This window comes from Aureobasidium pullulans (assembly GCF_000721785.1).
Source record: "Aureobasidium pullulans EXF-150 unplaced genomic scaffold scaffold_9, whole genome shotgun sequence".
In the NCBI taxonomy this organism is placed as follows: domain Eukaryota; kingdom Fungi; phylum Ascomycota; class Dothideomycetes; order Dothideales; family Saccotheciaceae; genus Aureobasidium; species Aureobasidium pullulans.
In genome coordinates this window covers 157,654-174,208 of record NW_021941029.1, presented here as the reverse complement: position 1 = coordinate 174,208, position 16,555 = coordinate 157,654, and the positions used below count along the sequence as shown (strand labels likewise).

The following is a 16,555-nucleotide window of genomic DNA, read 5'->3' as shown; positions in this document are numbered from 1 at the left end:
GTAGAAGTTTGTATAGAACATGGACCAGCCTCAATAAAGAACGTTTTCTTGCGCAGCGCATGCATGCCATAACAACCATCAAAGGGGATCCTTGTCGCGCGTTCCTGCTCCTATTTCATGACGATCGCACTTGCAAGCAGACTTCACTCACTTCCGTGGGTCAATCCGAATGTGTTTATACCGTGAGCCTTCAAGCTCGAGAATTTGACCAACATGAGATGTGGAAGCGTCAGAGGTGTGCCTAAAAACCCTTTCGTGCACGAGCCATATAGTTGCCCAAGCGCTTAGCGTGCCTTCCCAAAGGCGTCGTTCTTTCCTTCGACGAGACTTTAAAGAGGCATTTGACGCCGCCATCGAAAAGCCGGAGACCTCCTTCATAGCGGCCTCGGCTGACGCGTGACGAAGCAACCATACCATTTCATTTACTCTTCGTTTTCCACGCGACATTTTATCATGCTAATGAACCACTAATTCGGCTTCACTAAAATTCACTCTTTGCGTTGGAAGAGGGCGTTGATGGGAATTTGATTACTTTGCACTAAAGATTTGACTACAACATGAGTGCCACAAGGTAAGTGCATATACAGCGGCAATCTCCGAAGGATTCATCTTTGCTAACCATACACGTGATGCTTGCAGACTTGACCGTATGTTTACATTATTGAATGACTGATGTGGGGTCTTCTAACTTTCGTGCAGGATTGGTCATTCTTCTAGACACTGGTAGCACACAACTCATTCGCAACACGGCTGCTACACAGCTTGCGGATGTTCAAAAGAACCATCCAGATGAACTTTTCAACCTACTAACCAGAGTCGTTCCCTTCCTTCGCTCATCCTCCTGGGACACGCGAACAGCAGCTGCAAAGGCTTTGGGTGGTATCGTCGAGCATGCACCAAAGTTCGATCCCAATGAAGACGATGTCAAGAACGAGAACGGAGTCAAGGAAGAGCTCAAACATGAGAATGGACTGTCCACACCTCTAGTGTCCGAGGATCAACTGCAACTCGCAACTCTGGACGTCGAAGCCATCCTTACCAATGGAAAAGAGCTGCTCGGAAGTGCCGGACGTCAATACGACTTCAAGTTGGCTGGAATGGACCCTGCTCAAAGGCTTGCACACCAAAAGAAGACTCTCACCAACCGACTCGGACTAGGTGGAGAGTACATGGAAGATGAACTCGTCACCGAAACAGACATTGCCGTTCGCACCAGCTTCCCAACACCAGGCTTGCCGAGTGCAGATTCATCCATCTCCCGGGCCAATAGCGTGTCTGAAACTGCTGTCGTTTCTCCCAGCGAACAGCAAGCTGCTTCTGAGGCTATGAGCAAGAGACAGCTAAACATGCTCAAGCGACGCAGAAAGGAGGAGCTGAAACGCGACAACAAGAAGTTCAAATACGACCTTACCAGCATGAGACGCGAGAGCACTACGATACCAACACCAGCCGAATCGGAAACCATTATCAAAGACGAAAAGGCGGAGAGCACCGTTCCCGATTATTTCTCGCTTGAAAGAAAGGGTGGTGACGATGATGCAAAGGTGGTTTCGGAATTCAAAGGTGCACCAGTGCCCGAAAAGTCCGCGTTCCAAACCGAAGTCGAGGAAGCCGGTAACGGATGGCCCTTTGAGCGCCTATGCGAGTTCCTTACCGTGGACATGTTTGATCCTGCTTGGGAGATTCGTCACGGTGCTGCAATGGGACTTCGAGAGATCGTCCGTGTCCATGGCGGTGGAGCTGGCCGTGTGCTAAACAAGTCCCATTCTGAGAACGAACGACTCAACCAGGCATGGCTCGATGATCTTGCTTGCCGCATCTGCTGCGTGTTCATGCTCGATCGATTTGCAGACTACGTCTCAGACAATGCCATTGCACCAATCAGAGAGACCGCTGGCCAGACTCTGGGCGCACTCTTGCAATATTTACCTGCATCCTCGGTACACGCTGTTAACCGCATCCTCTACCGATTGGTCATGCAAAAAGACCTCAAAGTCAACAGACGCATCTGGCATGCTTGTCATGGTGGTATGATTGGTATGAGATATCTTGTGGCAGTCAGGAACGACTTGTTGCTCCAAGACAATCTTTTGATGGATGGCGTTCTCGAGTGTGTTATTAAAGGACTCGGAGACAGCGACGACGACGTCCGAGCGGTCAGCGCAGCCACATTGATTCCTGTTGCCAAAGAGTTTGTCAACATGCGTCATGCTGCACTCAACCATCTTATCAGCGTCGTTTGGGAATGTCTGTCAAACCTGAGCGACGACCTCAGTGCCAGTACAGGATCTGTCATGGATCTACTCGCAAAGCTTTGCAGCTTCCCCGAGGTTCTCGACGCTATGAAGAAGAATGCTGCAGAGAACCCAGAGCAATCGTTTGCGGAGTTGGTACCTCGTTTGTATCCCTTCTTGCGCCACACCATCAGTACTGTGCGTTCTGCCGTTCTCCGCGCCCTCCTCACCTTTGTCAATATCGATGGCGAAGACGCCAAGAGCTGGGTCGATGGCAGAGCTCTGCGCCTCGTCTATCAGAACCTGCTCGTGGAGCGCAATGAAACTGTTCTCAAGTTGTCCCTCCAAGTCTGGTATGCATTGGTGGATGTTCTGGCCAAGGACCCCAACAAGTTTGCCAATGAATTTGAGCCTCATGTCTCGCCATTGGTCGCTCTCACTCTGCATCCCATTGGTGTATCCCGTCACCCCATTCCAATGGATGCGACACTTTTCATACGCCCATCGGGTTTCAGCTATGCTCCGCTAAGCAGTGCTACACGTAAATCCTCACCCGTCAACGGAACTTCTGAACCTGCCAGAAAGAGAAGAAGATCGGACAAGAAGGAGAAGGATATGCCACCACCAACCTCCTCATCAGCCCACAACGTTGATGGACACATGATGCAGGGCGATGTCGATCTTGTTGGAGCAGACATTATGATCAGATCCAGAACTCACGCAGCTCAAGCTCTTGCAAAGGCTTGTCAGGTCTGGCCGGCAGAGACGAGACGTGACATGTTCTCTTCAAAGATTTTACCAGGCCTCAAGTCCACTTTCTCAACCACACAACTCTTCACCGCCGTCTTCATTGAGGAGTACGCCAAAACCTTGACCGCCAAGGACGATCTTGTCTCTTCCTTCGCTGAAAATCTCCGTCCACTGGTGGAAGAAGATAGGCCTACCTGGTACAGTGATCTCACCAGCTATCTTCAGATCGTACGTGCACAGTGCCAGAGTCTTCTCAACGCTTTCCGTGAGAAGGCACATGTGCCTCCAGGCAAGCTTCCCACAATCGCCGTCGTGGTTCAAGGAGAGCCAGAAGCCGGTAAGAGCGCCTTCTCGCTTGCCGATGGAGAGCGCATCGCAGTGCAAGACTATGCAAGATTGCACAAGACACTTTCACCTGCTCAGCGCGTCACTGCAACCGAAATGCTGTCTAGCGCAAAGCAAGATGTTGATTCTGTCATTGCCGAGGCAACCCTCATCAAGAAACAACGCGATGTCCGCATTAAGTCCGCTGCGGCTGCTGCCATTGTGGCGCTCAAGGAGATTCCAAAGAAGCCTCAGGCCACCATCAAAGCTCTCATGGACAGTGTCAAGGATGAAGAAAACTTCGAGCTTCAGAAACGCTCTGCAGCTGCCATCACCAACTTGGTCGATCAGTTGGTCGCCAGTGGTCGCATGAAGGTTGTCGACAAGGTTGTTGGTAACTTGGTTAAGTTTTGTTGCATGGAGACTGGAGAGACGCCAGAGTTCCATCCGAACGCAGACAAAGAATCTGGCATTCTTTCGTTGCAAAAAGACGAAGACATACAAGACCGACCAGATGCTGCCACATACGAAAAAGAGGTCCGCCAAGCTCGCATCACAAGACGTGGTACCAAGGATGCATTGGAGCAACTCTGTATCAAGTTCGGAAGTGAATTGTTCGAAAAGGTTCCCATGCTTCGTACTCTCATCGAAGATCCAATTCGCAATTGCTTTTCTGGAGAATTACCTGCCAACATCACGGATCCAGAACAAAATGTTGGTCAAGAAGTCGTGGATGCCATGTCTACGCTCCGCGCATTGGTGCCATCGTTCCACTCTGATTTGCATCAATTCGTTCTCGACCTCATGGGCCTCGTCGCCAGAGCTCTTCAGACACGACTTGCTGTTCTCCGGTACACTGCTGCCAAGTGCTTCGCAAGCATGTGCAGTGTGATTACTGTCAAGGGTTTCACCATGCTAGTTGAACGAGTGTTACCACCAATCAACAACCCAACCGACGTTCATTGCAGACAGGGCGCTATAGAGTGCATCTACCATCTCATCCAAGTCATGGAAGACCGCATTCTGCCCTATGTCATCTTCCTCCTGGTCCCAGTACTTGGACGCATGAGTGATTCGGACAATGGTGTACGTTTGATTGCGACTACAGCATTTGCTACATTGGTCAAGCTGGTACCCCTCGAAGCCGGTATTCCAGACCCACCGGGCCTCTCCGAAGAGCTCCTCAAGGGACGTGAAAAGGAACGCAAATTCATTGCGCAGATGCTTGATCCCAAAAAGGTCGAGTCGTTCGAGATTCCAGTCGCAATCAAGGCCGATCTTCGTTCGTACCAACAGGATGGTGTTAACTGGCTGGCGTTCCTCAATCGCTACCATCTCCATGGAGTGCTCTGTGACGACATGGGTCTCGGCAAGACATTGCAAACAATCTGCATTGTGGCAAGTGACCACCACATGCGCGCCGAGGAATTTGCTAAGACTCAAGCACCCGACCAACGCAAGATGCCCTCTTTGATCGTTTGTCCCCCGACTCTTTCTGGACATTGGCAGCAAGAGATTCGTACATATGCACCCTTCCTCAACGCTGTCGCCTATGTCGGACCACCCTCTGAGCGCAACAAACACCGCGCCAAACTCACCGAGGCCGACATTGTCATTACCTCATATGATATCTGCAGAAATGATGTCGAAGTCTTTGCACCTTACACTTGGAACTATTGTGTCCTTGATGAAGGCCATCTCATCAAGAACCCCAAAGCCAAGGTCACTCAAGCCGTCAAACGTATTGCAAGCAACCATCGTCTCATCCTTTCTGGCACGCCTATTCAAAACAACGTACTCGAACTTTGGTCACTCTTTGACTTCTTGATGCCCGGCTTCCTTGGCACAGAAAAGATGTTCCAAGATCGCTTCGCCAAGCCCATTGCAGCTTCACGTTTCAGCAAGTCTTCATCCAAAGAACAAGAGGCTGGTGCATTGGCCATCGAAGCCTTGCACAAGCAAGTTCTGCCATTCTTGTTACGTCGTCTCAAGGAAGAGGTGTTGGATGATTTACCGCCCAAGATTCTGCAGAACTACTACTGCGATTTGAGTGACTTGCAAAAGAAGCTCTTCGAAGACTTCACTCGCAAGGAGTCAAAGACGATTGCGGAGAAGGCTGGCTCGGCCGACAAGGAGGCCAAGCAACATATCTTCCAAGCTCTGCAGTACATGCGTAAACTTTGCAACTCGCCAGCTTTGGTAATGAAAGAAAGCCACAAGCAATACGCATCCATTCAAGCGCAGTTGGCGCGTCAAAACTCTAGTTTGACCGATCCAGTTCACGCTCCCAAACTTACAGCTCTCAGGGATCTTCTCGTTGACTGTGGTATCGGTGTCGACTCTGCCGCGGCCGGTGAGGTACCCTCTGCAGATCAAGCTGTCTCGCAGCACAGAGCTCTCATCTTCTGTCAAATGAAGGAGATGCTCGATATGGTTGAATCAACTGTCTTCAAGCGTATGCTACCATCGATCACCTTTTCCCGACTTGACGGAAGTGTCGAGGCATCCAAACGTCAAGACATCGTTAACCGCTTCAACTCTGACCCATCCATCGATTGCTTGTTGCTTACAACTAGTGTTGGTGGACTTGGTCTCAACTTGACTGGAGCAGACACCGTCATCTTTGTTGAGCACGATTGGAACCCTCAGAAGGATCTCCAAGCCATGGACCGTGCTCATCGTATCGGTCAGAAGAAGGTTGTCAATGTTTATCGACTCATCACTAGAGGCACTCTCGAAGAGAAGATTCTCAGCTTGCAGAGATTCAAGATCGATGTGGCTAGCACCGTTGTCAATCAGCAGAACGCTGGCTTGGGAAGCATGCAGACAGATCAAATCCTGGACTTGTTCAACATGGGCGACACAGAAGGCGCACCATCACTTGAAGATAAACCCAGAGATCCCAATTCGATCGACGAAGCAGACGCCGTGGATGCTGAAGGTAACGTGCGCGAGAAAGGCAAGAAGGGCATTCTTGATGAGCTCTCCGAGCTCTGGGATGAAAAGCAGTACGAAGAGGAGTTCAACTTGGATGGTTTCTTGTCGACCATGAAGGCATGATCTTCCGCTTGAGGAGCAGCTTCCTATTCTTAATGAGGCATGACTGGAAGGCAATGGAAAAGGAAGGAATATCGGGGCGTTTCTTTGTACGATTAGCAAAGGGAAGGAAGAGGGTCAAACGGGCGGTCGTCCTAAATGGAGGGAAGGCATATTCGACCTTAGCTAGAGCGTCTTTCGACGCTTCCTTGACAACATGAAATAAAAGCAGTTTATTACAAGATTTGGTCGTACTTACCCGATAACCGAGATCTGCGAGTGACGTTTGGTGGGGTCTCGCTCGGGGAAGCAAGACGCGAGTCGGCATTCTTTCCGTGCACCATCTTGCATATCAAACAGCAACCACGTCTACCTTTGATCGCGCCTTACTCTCATACTCAGCCAAGACTGAATCCCTTAGGCGACTGAATTTGTTCATATACCAATTTACTTCCACGATGGCACCAATCAAGACAATCGAGTACTTTCGCGTCAAGCCCCGCTGGCTGTTCGTCAAGATAGCCGATGCAGAGGGTCATGTTGGATGGGGAGAAGCAACTTTGGAAGGACACACTCAAGCTGTAGAAGGCACTCTTCTTGGATACATCGACCGCTTCCTCAGCCTCGAGGCTGATGACATCGAAGAGATTTGGCAACAGGCGTGGAGAAAGAGTATGTTATTACACGTGATGTTCCAATTCAGCAATTCCGGACCATGACAGTCATTCGTCACACGAGCATACTTAGAGGCAATTCGATATTTCGTGCTAACGAGGACTCTAGGCTTTTACCGCGGTGGTCCCGTCTTCATGAGTGCTCTCGCCGGCATCGATATTGCACTATGGGACCTCAAAGCTCGAAAGCTTGGTGTGCCAATCCATCAATTACTCGGAGGTAAAGTGAGACAGAAGGTCCAAGTCTATGCTTGGATCGGAGGCGATCGTCCGTCTTCGGTGGCAGAAGCTGGTAAAGAACGACTCGCTCAAGGCTTCCGAGCAGTCAAGATGAATGCAACGGAGGATGTCGGGTGGCTGGACTCGCCATCCAGACTAGACTCGGCTGTTGAGAGAGTCAAGACTGTGAAGAGTTTGGGACTTGATGTCGCTGTCGACTTCCATGGCAGAATTCACAAGGCTATGGCCAAGCAGTTGGCGTGAGTTTGAACAGACTCCATGGGTTGACGAGCGTTCTCTCATGATTTATGTATTATTCTCTGGACACACCGTGCTGACTGGCTACCTTAGGCGTAAGTTGGAGGGCTGCGACGTTCTTTTCTTGGAGGAACCGCTACTCAGCGAGCACCCAGAGGGCATAAAACAGCTGTCGAATCTCACGAGCTCACCCATCGCTCTCGGTGAGAGACTATACAGTCGATGGGATTTCAAGAGATTCTTCGAAGGTGAGTCATCGACTGCGCTTTCATACGCATAGAGAGTTACAAGGCTGAATATGTACAGATGCTTCGGTTGATATCATTCAGCCCGATATCTCGCATTGTGGAGGTATCTCTGAGATCAGAAGAATTGCAGCCATGGCCGAAACATATGATGGTGAGCAATCGTCTCACGTCTAGATCGATGAAGACTAGTCATGCTTACAAAATAACCGCAGTTGCTATCGCGCCCCACTGCCCTCTAGGAGTAAGTCTTTCTAATATCCTTACCAAGACGCAGCACTGACCATATTCTCCAGCCCATCGCCCTTGCAGCATGCTTACAGATCGGTCTTTGCACACCCAATCATATGATCCAAGAAATGTCCGTGGTAAGTAACGAATTAACCATTTATTGTTTACATCACGTGTAATATGCTAAACTGAATCAAAAGGGCATTCATTACAATGTTCAGGCTGGTGAACACGACATCCACAGCTATGTACTCAATCCAGAAGTATTCAAAGTCAAGGATGGATATCTGGATGCCTTGACAGGACCTGGTTTGGGCATTGAGGTTGATGAAGAGGCCGTCAGGAGAGTAGCCGAGAACACAGAGCCGTGGCCATTACAAGGATTTGTCGGTGTCGACGGCGCCCTCAGAGAGTGGTGATGAGAAATCCGAATCTGGTCGGATGAGGAAGCGGCGACGCGAGAAATTTCTTGGTCTCACCTTCCGTTTCTGCTCATTGGTAAGTTCATCGTTATGAGAATGCAGGGGCGGCCGGTTTTCTATTACCAAGATCTATTATGCTTTAATACAGATATGTTGTAAGCTACGATTCTAAGAGATGCTGTTATATCCTCTCTCCGTCACATTTCATACCAGAAATCATCATCCAGTCCAGCTCTACTCGGAACAGGCAACTGCTTGTCGTCCTGAGCTCTTTCCCAATCCACGTCTTCCCACCGCAGATTCAACATTCGAATTGTCAAACTCCACTGCTCGAGCAAGTCGACCAATTTGTTGGTGTCTGCAGTGATAGGCTGTTGGTTCAGAAGCATGAGAAGGCCATCTAGCCATTCTGATGCCAGTGACGAGCTGCTGGTGTTTAACTCAAGCAATACTGCTTCCCCAGACTGGACTTTTGCAAAGGCGTTCGGAGCGCCGAAGATCGTCAAACGTGTGATTGTTCCTGCAGATGAGGCATGCTTGTCGGTTGAAGGTCTGCTCGCGTCTTCGCCGATCAATACATCTGATCTGGCCACACTCGAATCAACAGAGCTGATGGTCTCGAGATCGAGTCTCTCGTTAAGCTCATGAAGTTGTGGTGTTTTGTCTAGTTTTTTGGTGTGTGAAGCGTGATGTAGGTATTTCCTGTCGTTCGAAAGGCGGACAAAGCGCCATGCGGTGACTCGCGGTTTTTGCGAATCTGAAGAGGTGATAGATATGTCCGAGGGAGATGTCGCTGAGGAGATGATGGGAAACCAGGAGCCTTGGAGTAGACACTTGATACGTTGCTCACGCATGAACAAAAGTGCATCCGTATGGGTTTGCTCGCGGAGTTTTCTGAGGGTCTAAATTAGCAAGTGACAAGCGGGGTGCGATTGTCCACAGTAGCTCTTACCTCAAGTCTTGTCCCCAAGCATATTCGTAGATTTGTGAAACGTCCTGCAATTGCCATTCTCTGACTTTGCCTAGAGTTGTGCTTCCAAGCTGCTCCTCGATCTGATCCATGGATGCTCTTCTATCGACTTGTCCGAGGACGGTTCTGATGAGGAGTCGCGAAAGGTCTTCAATCTTGCGGTAATCGTTAGTGGTGGCACCTGCCTCCTTCCAAAGTCGAATAAAGGCGTTAAGCGATGCCGCGTGGACGTCCTCCCACCTCAACAGGAGTGGCTTTGCAAGTCTCTCGGCATCTCTAATGTCGTCCGGAGTGGTGGTGTTCGTTGTAGGATCTTGACCATCCATCTTGGCTATCTCGAAATGCTCGTAAAGGACCATGGTAACACTCAGACTTGCCTTTGCAATGGGACAGCGCTGCTCCACTGGCATTACACTCTGCTCTAGGAGTTCCCTTTGAAACGTGTCTCGGTTCCTGCGGACGTATTCGGTCAGGTTCATCATGCCCAAAAACCTGGCATCTTCGAGGTCTGCTGCTGGGTTGTCGGATGAGAAGCCTAGACGCTGCCATTTGTCTGAATCAAGATCTTGGAAGTATTAGCTCGAAATTCAAGACTTGAACTACTCCCAACATACCTTGTTGACTTGCTTGGTAGTTTGAAGGAAAGCTAGATACTTGAAGCTCCTTGAGAGCTTTGCGATGCTCGGTCTTTTCAAGATCCACCAAGATGTGTCTCCAGCGAGCGAAGAGAATTTTCATCAAACTTTGGAACTCAAGGATTGGGCTAGCAATCTCTTGAAGCGAGTCACCGCGCATGAGATTTTCAACACCACTGATGACCCCTAGTTCCTGCAGCCTGTTGATGAATTTGGGCCATTCGGTTTCTCCTCCATTAGCAACAGAGTCTCGCATCAATGCATTCACCAAATGTAAAGCATTTGCGCAGAGTGCATGATCAGCAGATGCCAGCTTATCAACCAGACAGTCGAGAAAGTTTGAGTGGACCTGCAAAAGCGGAACCAGAGCCTTGAATCCAAATTCATCCTCGGAAGGTTGTTGCAACTTGTAAGGGTCGAACGGTCGTGATACCACCAGAACCAAGAGAAGCAGCGCATTGCGGAGGACATTGATAACAGGGCGAGTGACGACAACTTGGACAGCCTAATTGATCACAACAAATCTAAGAATTTACATCTCTCAAAGGGTAGGTTTCTGAATTAATTCTTACACGTTCTATCACATCTGAGCTCAAATGGTCCCATCCCAGGTCCATCTCCAGCAGACGCGTCAAGCTACCCAGCGCATAGGCAAGAGCATTTCCATTCTCTTCAAGGACAACCTGCTTCAACGCAGGTACGCCCTGAGCCTGCACAAAGGCACGCGCAAACGAAGGATCAACGACAAGTGACTGTAGATGATAGGCGGATAGCTTGCGCGAAGATTCGGAGTCGCTCGCTATGCCAGCGATAATGGATCGGACATCGTGTGGACCGGCCATGGATCCGACTTGCATGCGGCCAGAATGCCGAATTTTTGTTCACTGGTCAGCGTGCGAAAAGGAGTGGCATGGGTGGGATTGACTCCAGAACATGTTCTGCGAGGGCTGGACAAGAGCAGCCCCTCGGGCGCTAGCTGGATCCGCGCTCAAGCCGAGCCTGGGGACGTGCGGAACCAGAATGGCACTGAATCAGTGAAGCCATGCACCACCACACGGTGCTTCGTCGTCTGTGTCACGAGACGAGAACGAGATGAAGGTTGCCTGGACAAATGGAATTGCCCGTCCGGATGGTGGGAAGAGACAACAGCCAGGTAGACCTGTCGACAACTTTGGACGGAATCCTACTGCGCAGGAATACCGTAGAGCTCCATCGCCAGACCAATGCTTGGCCATGCACGAAGCTTGGTGAGCATCTCTCATGATACCTGGTTTGCGAGATAGGAATCAACGATACCAGCCTCTTGGCTTATCAAGGTCTCATGCGTGTCTTGCCACCTCTGATTGATGGGTTTATCGTATCTGCAGGCTATATATGCATGGAGGCAAGTCACTGTTGTATCTTGCGTGCCACTGGATTGGTGTACACAGGTACAGTAGTAGGTAGATGCTACCAGGCAGGAACCGTTTCCAACACGTTGTGGCATGATCGTAAAGGACGCAGCTCTGGCTATCACTGCTGTTGAGCCTGTTAAAAAACACAGTATAAGTACATGAATGAAGGCATCTGAATTTGCAAGAAGGAGAGAGAAAAAAGAAGACAAAAGATCGCTCAATGCTGGAAGAAAAAAAAGGTCGTCGCTTCGGAAACCCAAGAGACCACTGTATAGCCACCACCTTCCATAATGCGCCTTTACTCAAAATCAATCAAATGCAAGATTCCAGTCCCAACCGTCCCCCTCTGTTATTTAATGTTGCGCCTTCCGTATTAAGAAAAAAGCCCAACACGTGAAAAAAAAACTCATTTTCTCCACCCGACGTTCCAGATTACATGGGCTATGTCTTTTGCAGTATTGAGAGTGTCACTCACCTTGCCGAAGAGGCCAGCAGCGACAATATCATCTTCGTCCTCCTCATAAGGCATGAACATTCCCGAAGCACTGCGGCGCATTCCAGGAGTTTCATCTTCGTCTTCGGAGGGTGTTGTAGAAGGCGAACCTGACGTCCGTGATCTGTGCACGGCTACACTGTCTCGTCGATTCGCGAATGCACTTAGTCTAAGTGATTCTGTATCATCTGAATCCAATTCTTCGCTCTCTTCGTCATCCGGAGGTAGAATGTGATTTTTGGAAGGATTTGACGGCTTGAGGGTCTCTTGTGAGGCCGACTGTGGCAGCTTGCTAGAGCTCCATGAGCGAGTCAGAGATGCGGCTGGCTGTGGAGGAGGCTCGACGAGCTCCGTCTTGTTTTTGAGGGTAGTCGATGGAAGCTTTTCAATGGTCCTGCTAGAGGATGTACTCCTGGATAAAGGCTTTCGAGCTGGTCGTTTTCTCTTAGGACGTCTCATCATGACAATACCGTCGTCAGAGGAGTCGGAATCGGAGTCGTTGTTTGGTCTCTCGTCTTCAGAACTCTCGTCTCCAAACTCGCCATCTTTACCTTCAACTGCAATGCACTGCTCGACCTTCTCATCGAAACGAATGTGGCGTTTGGGATACTCGAATGGTGACCTATCGCCAGATGAAGGACGTGGGGAGAAGCAGCCCAGATCTAAAAAGTCAAGTTGGTCTCTGCCGCTAGGCACCATCAGACTGGCGGTGGGGAGGTATGCAGACGAGCGGCCAAGAGGAGGTCGCTTAGATGGAGGCAAAGACTGTTGGGCTTGTACAGCAGCGGCGGCTTGCTTGACGAGAGACGAGGTTGATAGCGAGCGCTGTAGCATGACTTCAGACATGCTTCGCTTTTTGAGAATTGGCTTCTTCTGGGCGAATGAATTTGAATTCGAGAACTGAGGACTGGGGTCGGGTGAGAACTGGGTTACGGGATGGGTCGAGGCGGGCTGCAGCGGGCCATAGAGCCAGGTCACGTCGCTTTCTTTGAGCCAATTGAGCGTCTCGGGGGAGACGGTTGGTAGGTGGTATTTCGACTTGGCCCACGTTCTCCATGACGCATTTTCGAGGCGCGACCTTTGACCATAGACCTTGCGCTGTGACACAATGTGCCGCCATGAGGACCAAATGTCTTCCTCTCGCCAGTCGTGCGAGAGGTAGTCGACATGTCTCGATGGCTCGTGTTTGATGGCCGTGTCGTCGGCCACTGTGGGAGTTGGTAACGGCGAGTCGGAACGGGTGGTGTCGGTAGTGCTGCCGGCGTCGTCTTCGTCGTCTCGGTCGCATCTGCCATCGTTGGAGTCGGCGTCGGAAGTTTCATCCTCGGGCCGAGGGCTGGGAGGGAGGTCCAGCGGTTCGTCTTCGTGGAAGAATTGAACCTCGTCGTAGGCGGGGAAGGCCAGGCCGGTGTCTTGTTGGCCTCCGATCTCGAAGGAGAGCTTTGGCTGCTGGCTGTAGAAGTTGTTGTTCGAGTTGGATTGGGGTTGGGAAAAGTCCGAGTAGGATTGGCGAGAGGCAGCGAGTGAGCCAGAAGAAGCTAGGGAGCGTTTGAGAGAGCCGATGTGCTCAAACGAAGGCTCGGAAGCGGTGCGGTGCGAAGTCGAAGGCGGCGAGCCGACCAGCAGCGAGGTCCTGGAGGAGTGGGAGCGTTTGAGCGAAGAAGAGGTCGGGTTTGACTGAACATAGTAGGATTGGGATTGGTCGTCTCGCGACCTGGACAAAACCTCTGCCATGTTGTTGGTCGTGGCGCACGGCGAGGCGGGGAAATGAAGCGAAAGGTCGTGGTGGAAGAGAAGCGTGGGTGCAGTCGACGGCTACAATTGAACAAGCTGCGGCATCCTGGGAGCTGGCAGAGACGACGGGGTCAGTGGAGGTGATGCTGGGGGAGCTGCAAGAGCAAGAGCAAGAGCAGGAAAGGATGGAGAGGGATTATTCACCTTCAAAGCATCAATTCCTGATCAAAGCGCGCGCTGCTTCGTTTCCTCCTTGGCGGGGCTAGACCGGCTGCCCTTCTTCGGCCTTTTTGGAGAAGCTTATTTCCCACACGGCCCGGGAACTGTGCGTGTACGGCCTACGAACAATAGAAAGACGAGAGAGCACGGGAGAGTGTCGCCAGTCTACGCCTCCCAAGCACAGAGGAGCAACAGACGTAATTGGTGATGATTCGTACGCAGAACAGTACGACGACGGGGCAATATAGGGTCAACGGCGACACATCGGATCAGAACAACCATGCACGGCTTGCATAAGGGGGGCCGCCTGCAATCCCCTGGGGAACTCAAGTCAGTCAAGATCGTGCGGTCCTGCGTGCCTGCCAGCGCGAAAAGAAGCAACGTCCAGTAGCTGGCGCTGCTGTCGTCCTCCATCGAACATGCCATGGCCCATCTGGGGATATTTTGGGGAACTCCTCTGGGGTTGTGAACCTTGAAGATCCCGACGCCAACCGAATAAACATCTGTCTCTTTTTACTCTCTCTCAACCGCATCCCATGCCACTGTTTCCTCCACACTGTCCCCTAAATCTCTCTCATTCCACTCGTCCACTGGTCAGCGAGTGATGTTTCTCTATGCCTATCGATTATTCACCCCAAGATCGAGAATGAGAAAACCGTGTTTGGGGAAAAGCTACCCCCCACATTGCGTCACATCTCACGCGCCCTCGATCTTTTGGTAACCACCTCTGCGCCGTCGTGCCGATCATGCCTAGACAATCGACTCGAATCTATCCGAACGAGCCCAGCTCGCCCGGATTGCTGCTTCTTGGTGCTCGTCTGCGTACTTGGACCCTGCCGCCATGCTGTCGTTGGATTTTACTTCCACCGAGTTCGTCAATTCATCCCACATTACGGCACTTTGGATGAGAACACTGCATGCGCCATACTGCATTAGCTGCTTGGGGTGACAGAACTGACAGCGGCCACGCTCTAATCCGACAGGGGACCCTTTGAGCTCGTAATTGCGTGCCCCAGGCAAGTCGCTCCTTCGCCTCCACCTCCCAGCATGCATACAAGCAACCCAGGTTCAACGACCCACTTCTTTAATGCATCTTCTACTGCAGGTAACCGATACCCTGATAGCTGCCAATTCGCGCACGATATGCAAGGTCGCTCCGGCAGTGCTGTACAGCAGACTGGTTTGATTGATTGCTTACTGCTACAGCTATTCGGAGAACAGCCAGAGCATCACAACGCCTGGCTGATTCAATCACCTCAGGGGCTCCCTGTGTCCCACAGCTTTGTGCTCAGTTTCTTGACGAATTAACCCCATTACCAGGTGTCGGTCAAGAAGCCTACAAGCCCCTAGCCAACCAACAGCAATGGGAGCAGTATGTAGTCTGTACCTGATAAGCCCCCCGCTTGGGCGGCCCTAATTGCCTGTCTGCCGGAGAGTCGGAGAGTCGGAAGGCGTGATGCAGCAGCCCAAAAGTACAAAGATGACATTGCCTACCCGTGCTCCACTTTGTCACGAATTATCACGATATCACACAGAAACTCCATCTAACCTCTGAAGAGTTGACAACCACCTCCAGACAGATGACTGGCTCGGTTATTGACTAATAAATCACTATCAGTAACCATGCTCGGCTTATCACAACTCTAACTGAACTTGGCAATTGCAACACATGTTGTTCTCACCGACTATAGTACGCCATATGTTCGTTATACAAGCCGACGGCAGGAACATTAGAGCTTCCAGCCTCAGACACACCCCGCCGCAACATTTGGTCCGATCACTCTGAAGCAGTTACGATTATGAGCAGAATAAGCAACGGATGCCTGCAACAGCCGTCTTTTTTGTTCTCCAGGCAAGCCAAGAGGTCCTGTGCAACCGTGGTCAGAAGTCAGTCATTTTACAGACTCGATGTTCTTCGCGCAGTGTGTGCGGACGTCTGCTTCCGTGTTACACCGAGAAAGGTCCAGCGATATGGCCAATAAGAACACTGGCGGCTCGAGTCCAGTGTGGCACAGACATACTTATCCGGTTCGACAACATTCAACGCAGTGCGACCATGCTGGCCGATGAACAAAGTAAGATGGTCAAAGGATTCAGGATTTCCCATGTGCGCAAGAAGTCACCAATCTACATGCAACCAGGTTGCTCGGTCTTATGCTTTATGATCGCCAACTGACCAGTCTCAAAGATAAAGGAGGGCTTTGGCCGACGGCAAGTCTGCTTCGTCTTCCGTTTCATCCATACATGCAGCGGACCATCGCATAGCAGGATGCTATACTGATGAGAGGCAAAGAGTGCTGAAGGGACCATGGGTCGCATAGACGCTCAAGTCCGAATCGACTACTGCTTGTGTCTCGTCAGATTCTGCATAATCCTTCAGCTTTCTGAATACTGTACGTTCGGCTCGACTATTCTTGGGTGGTGCTCGACGTAGAGTCTTCTGAGGGAAGGTGTGTGAACCCATCGTTCAGGTTGCAAAACTGAGGTGAAGACAAGCAATCGATTGACCACGGGTAATGGTCTCGGGCTACCAGCCCATTGCTACACCCGATTGGACTGCAGGATATGAGTTGCGTCTTCTCGTCCTGGGCAGTCGTAGGTATGCTCGAACGAAAACGTCCGTGTCAGCAAATCGTTCCGATCCAGAGGCAGTTTTTGAAGCAATTGTTCAATGGTCACGAACTTCATGTCCATCACCTCTCGTGCTTACTTCTCAT

At 50.8% G+C, this 16,555-nt stretch overlaps 4 protein-coding genes across 4 annotated transcripts; 2 read left to right on the top strand and 2 right to left on the bottom strand.

Annotated features, from left to right (window-relative positions):
* The first annotated feature begins 379 nt into the window (after positions 1 to 379).
* M438DRAFT_296529 (SNF2 family DNA-dependent ATPase domain-containing protein) lies at positions 380 to 6,606 on the top strand. Its single transcript, XM_029901908.1, has 3 exons — positions 380 to 571; positions 640 to 647; positions 700 to 6,606. Exons 1-3 carry the CDS (start codon positions 558 to 560, stop codon positions 6,366 to 6,368), a joined length of 5,691 nt encoding a protein of 1,896 aa, XP_029760463.1. The 5' UTR covers positions 380 to 557; the 3' UTR covers positions 6,369 to 6,606.
* Positions 6,607 to 6,618: 12 nt separating this feature from the next.
* M438DRAFT_345433 (mandelate racemase/muconate lactonizing enzyme family protein) lies at positions 6,619 to 8,573 on the top strand. Its single transcript, XM_029905450.1, has 7 exons — positions 6,619 to 7,016; positions 7,128 to 7,497; positions 7,589 to 7,743; positions 7,802 to 7,894; positions 7,956 to 7,984; positions 8,037 to 8,108; positions 8,172 to 8,573. Exons 1-7 carry the CDS (start codon positions 6,803 to 6,805, stop codon positions 8,388 to 8,390), a joined length of 1,152 nt encoding a protein of 383 aa, XP_029760462.1. The 5' UTR covers positions 6,619 to 6,802; the 3' UTR covers positions 8,391 to 8,573.
* Positions 8,491 to 10,942, bottom strand: M438DRAFT_210352 (uncharacterized protein). Its single transcript, XM_029899405.1, has 4 exons — positions 10,571 to 10,942; positions 9,978 to 10,503; positions 9,346 to 9,928; positions 8,491 to 9,287 (listed from the first exon to the last, which is right to left on the bottom strand). Exons 1-4 carry the CDS (start codon positions 10,853 to 10,855, stop codon positions 8,591 to 8,593), a joined length of 2,091 nt encoding a protein of 696 aa, XP_029760461.1. The 5' UTR covers positions 10,856 to 10,942; the 3' UTR covers positions 8,491 to 8,590.
* A 493-nt stretch (positions 10,943 to 11,435) lies between these two features.
* M438DRAFT_345431 (uncharacterized protein) lies at positions 11,436 to 13,681 on the bottom strand. Its single transcript, XM_029905449.1, has one exon. The coding sequence runs from the start codon at positions 13,617 to 13,619 to the stop codon at positions 11,799 to 11,801; it is 1,821 nt and encodes a 606-aa protein (XP_029760460.1). The 5' UTR covers positions 13,620 to 13,681; the 3' UTR covers positions 11,436 to 11,798.
* Positions 13,682 to 16,555: the final 2,874 nt, after the last annotated feature.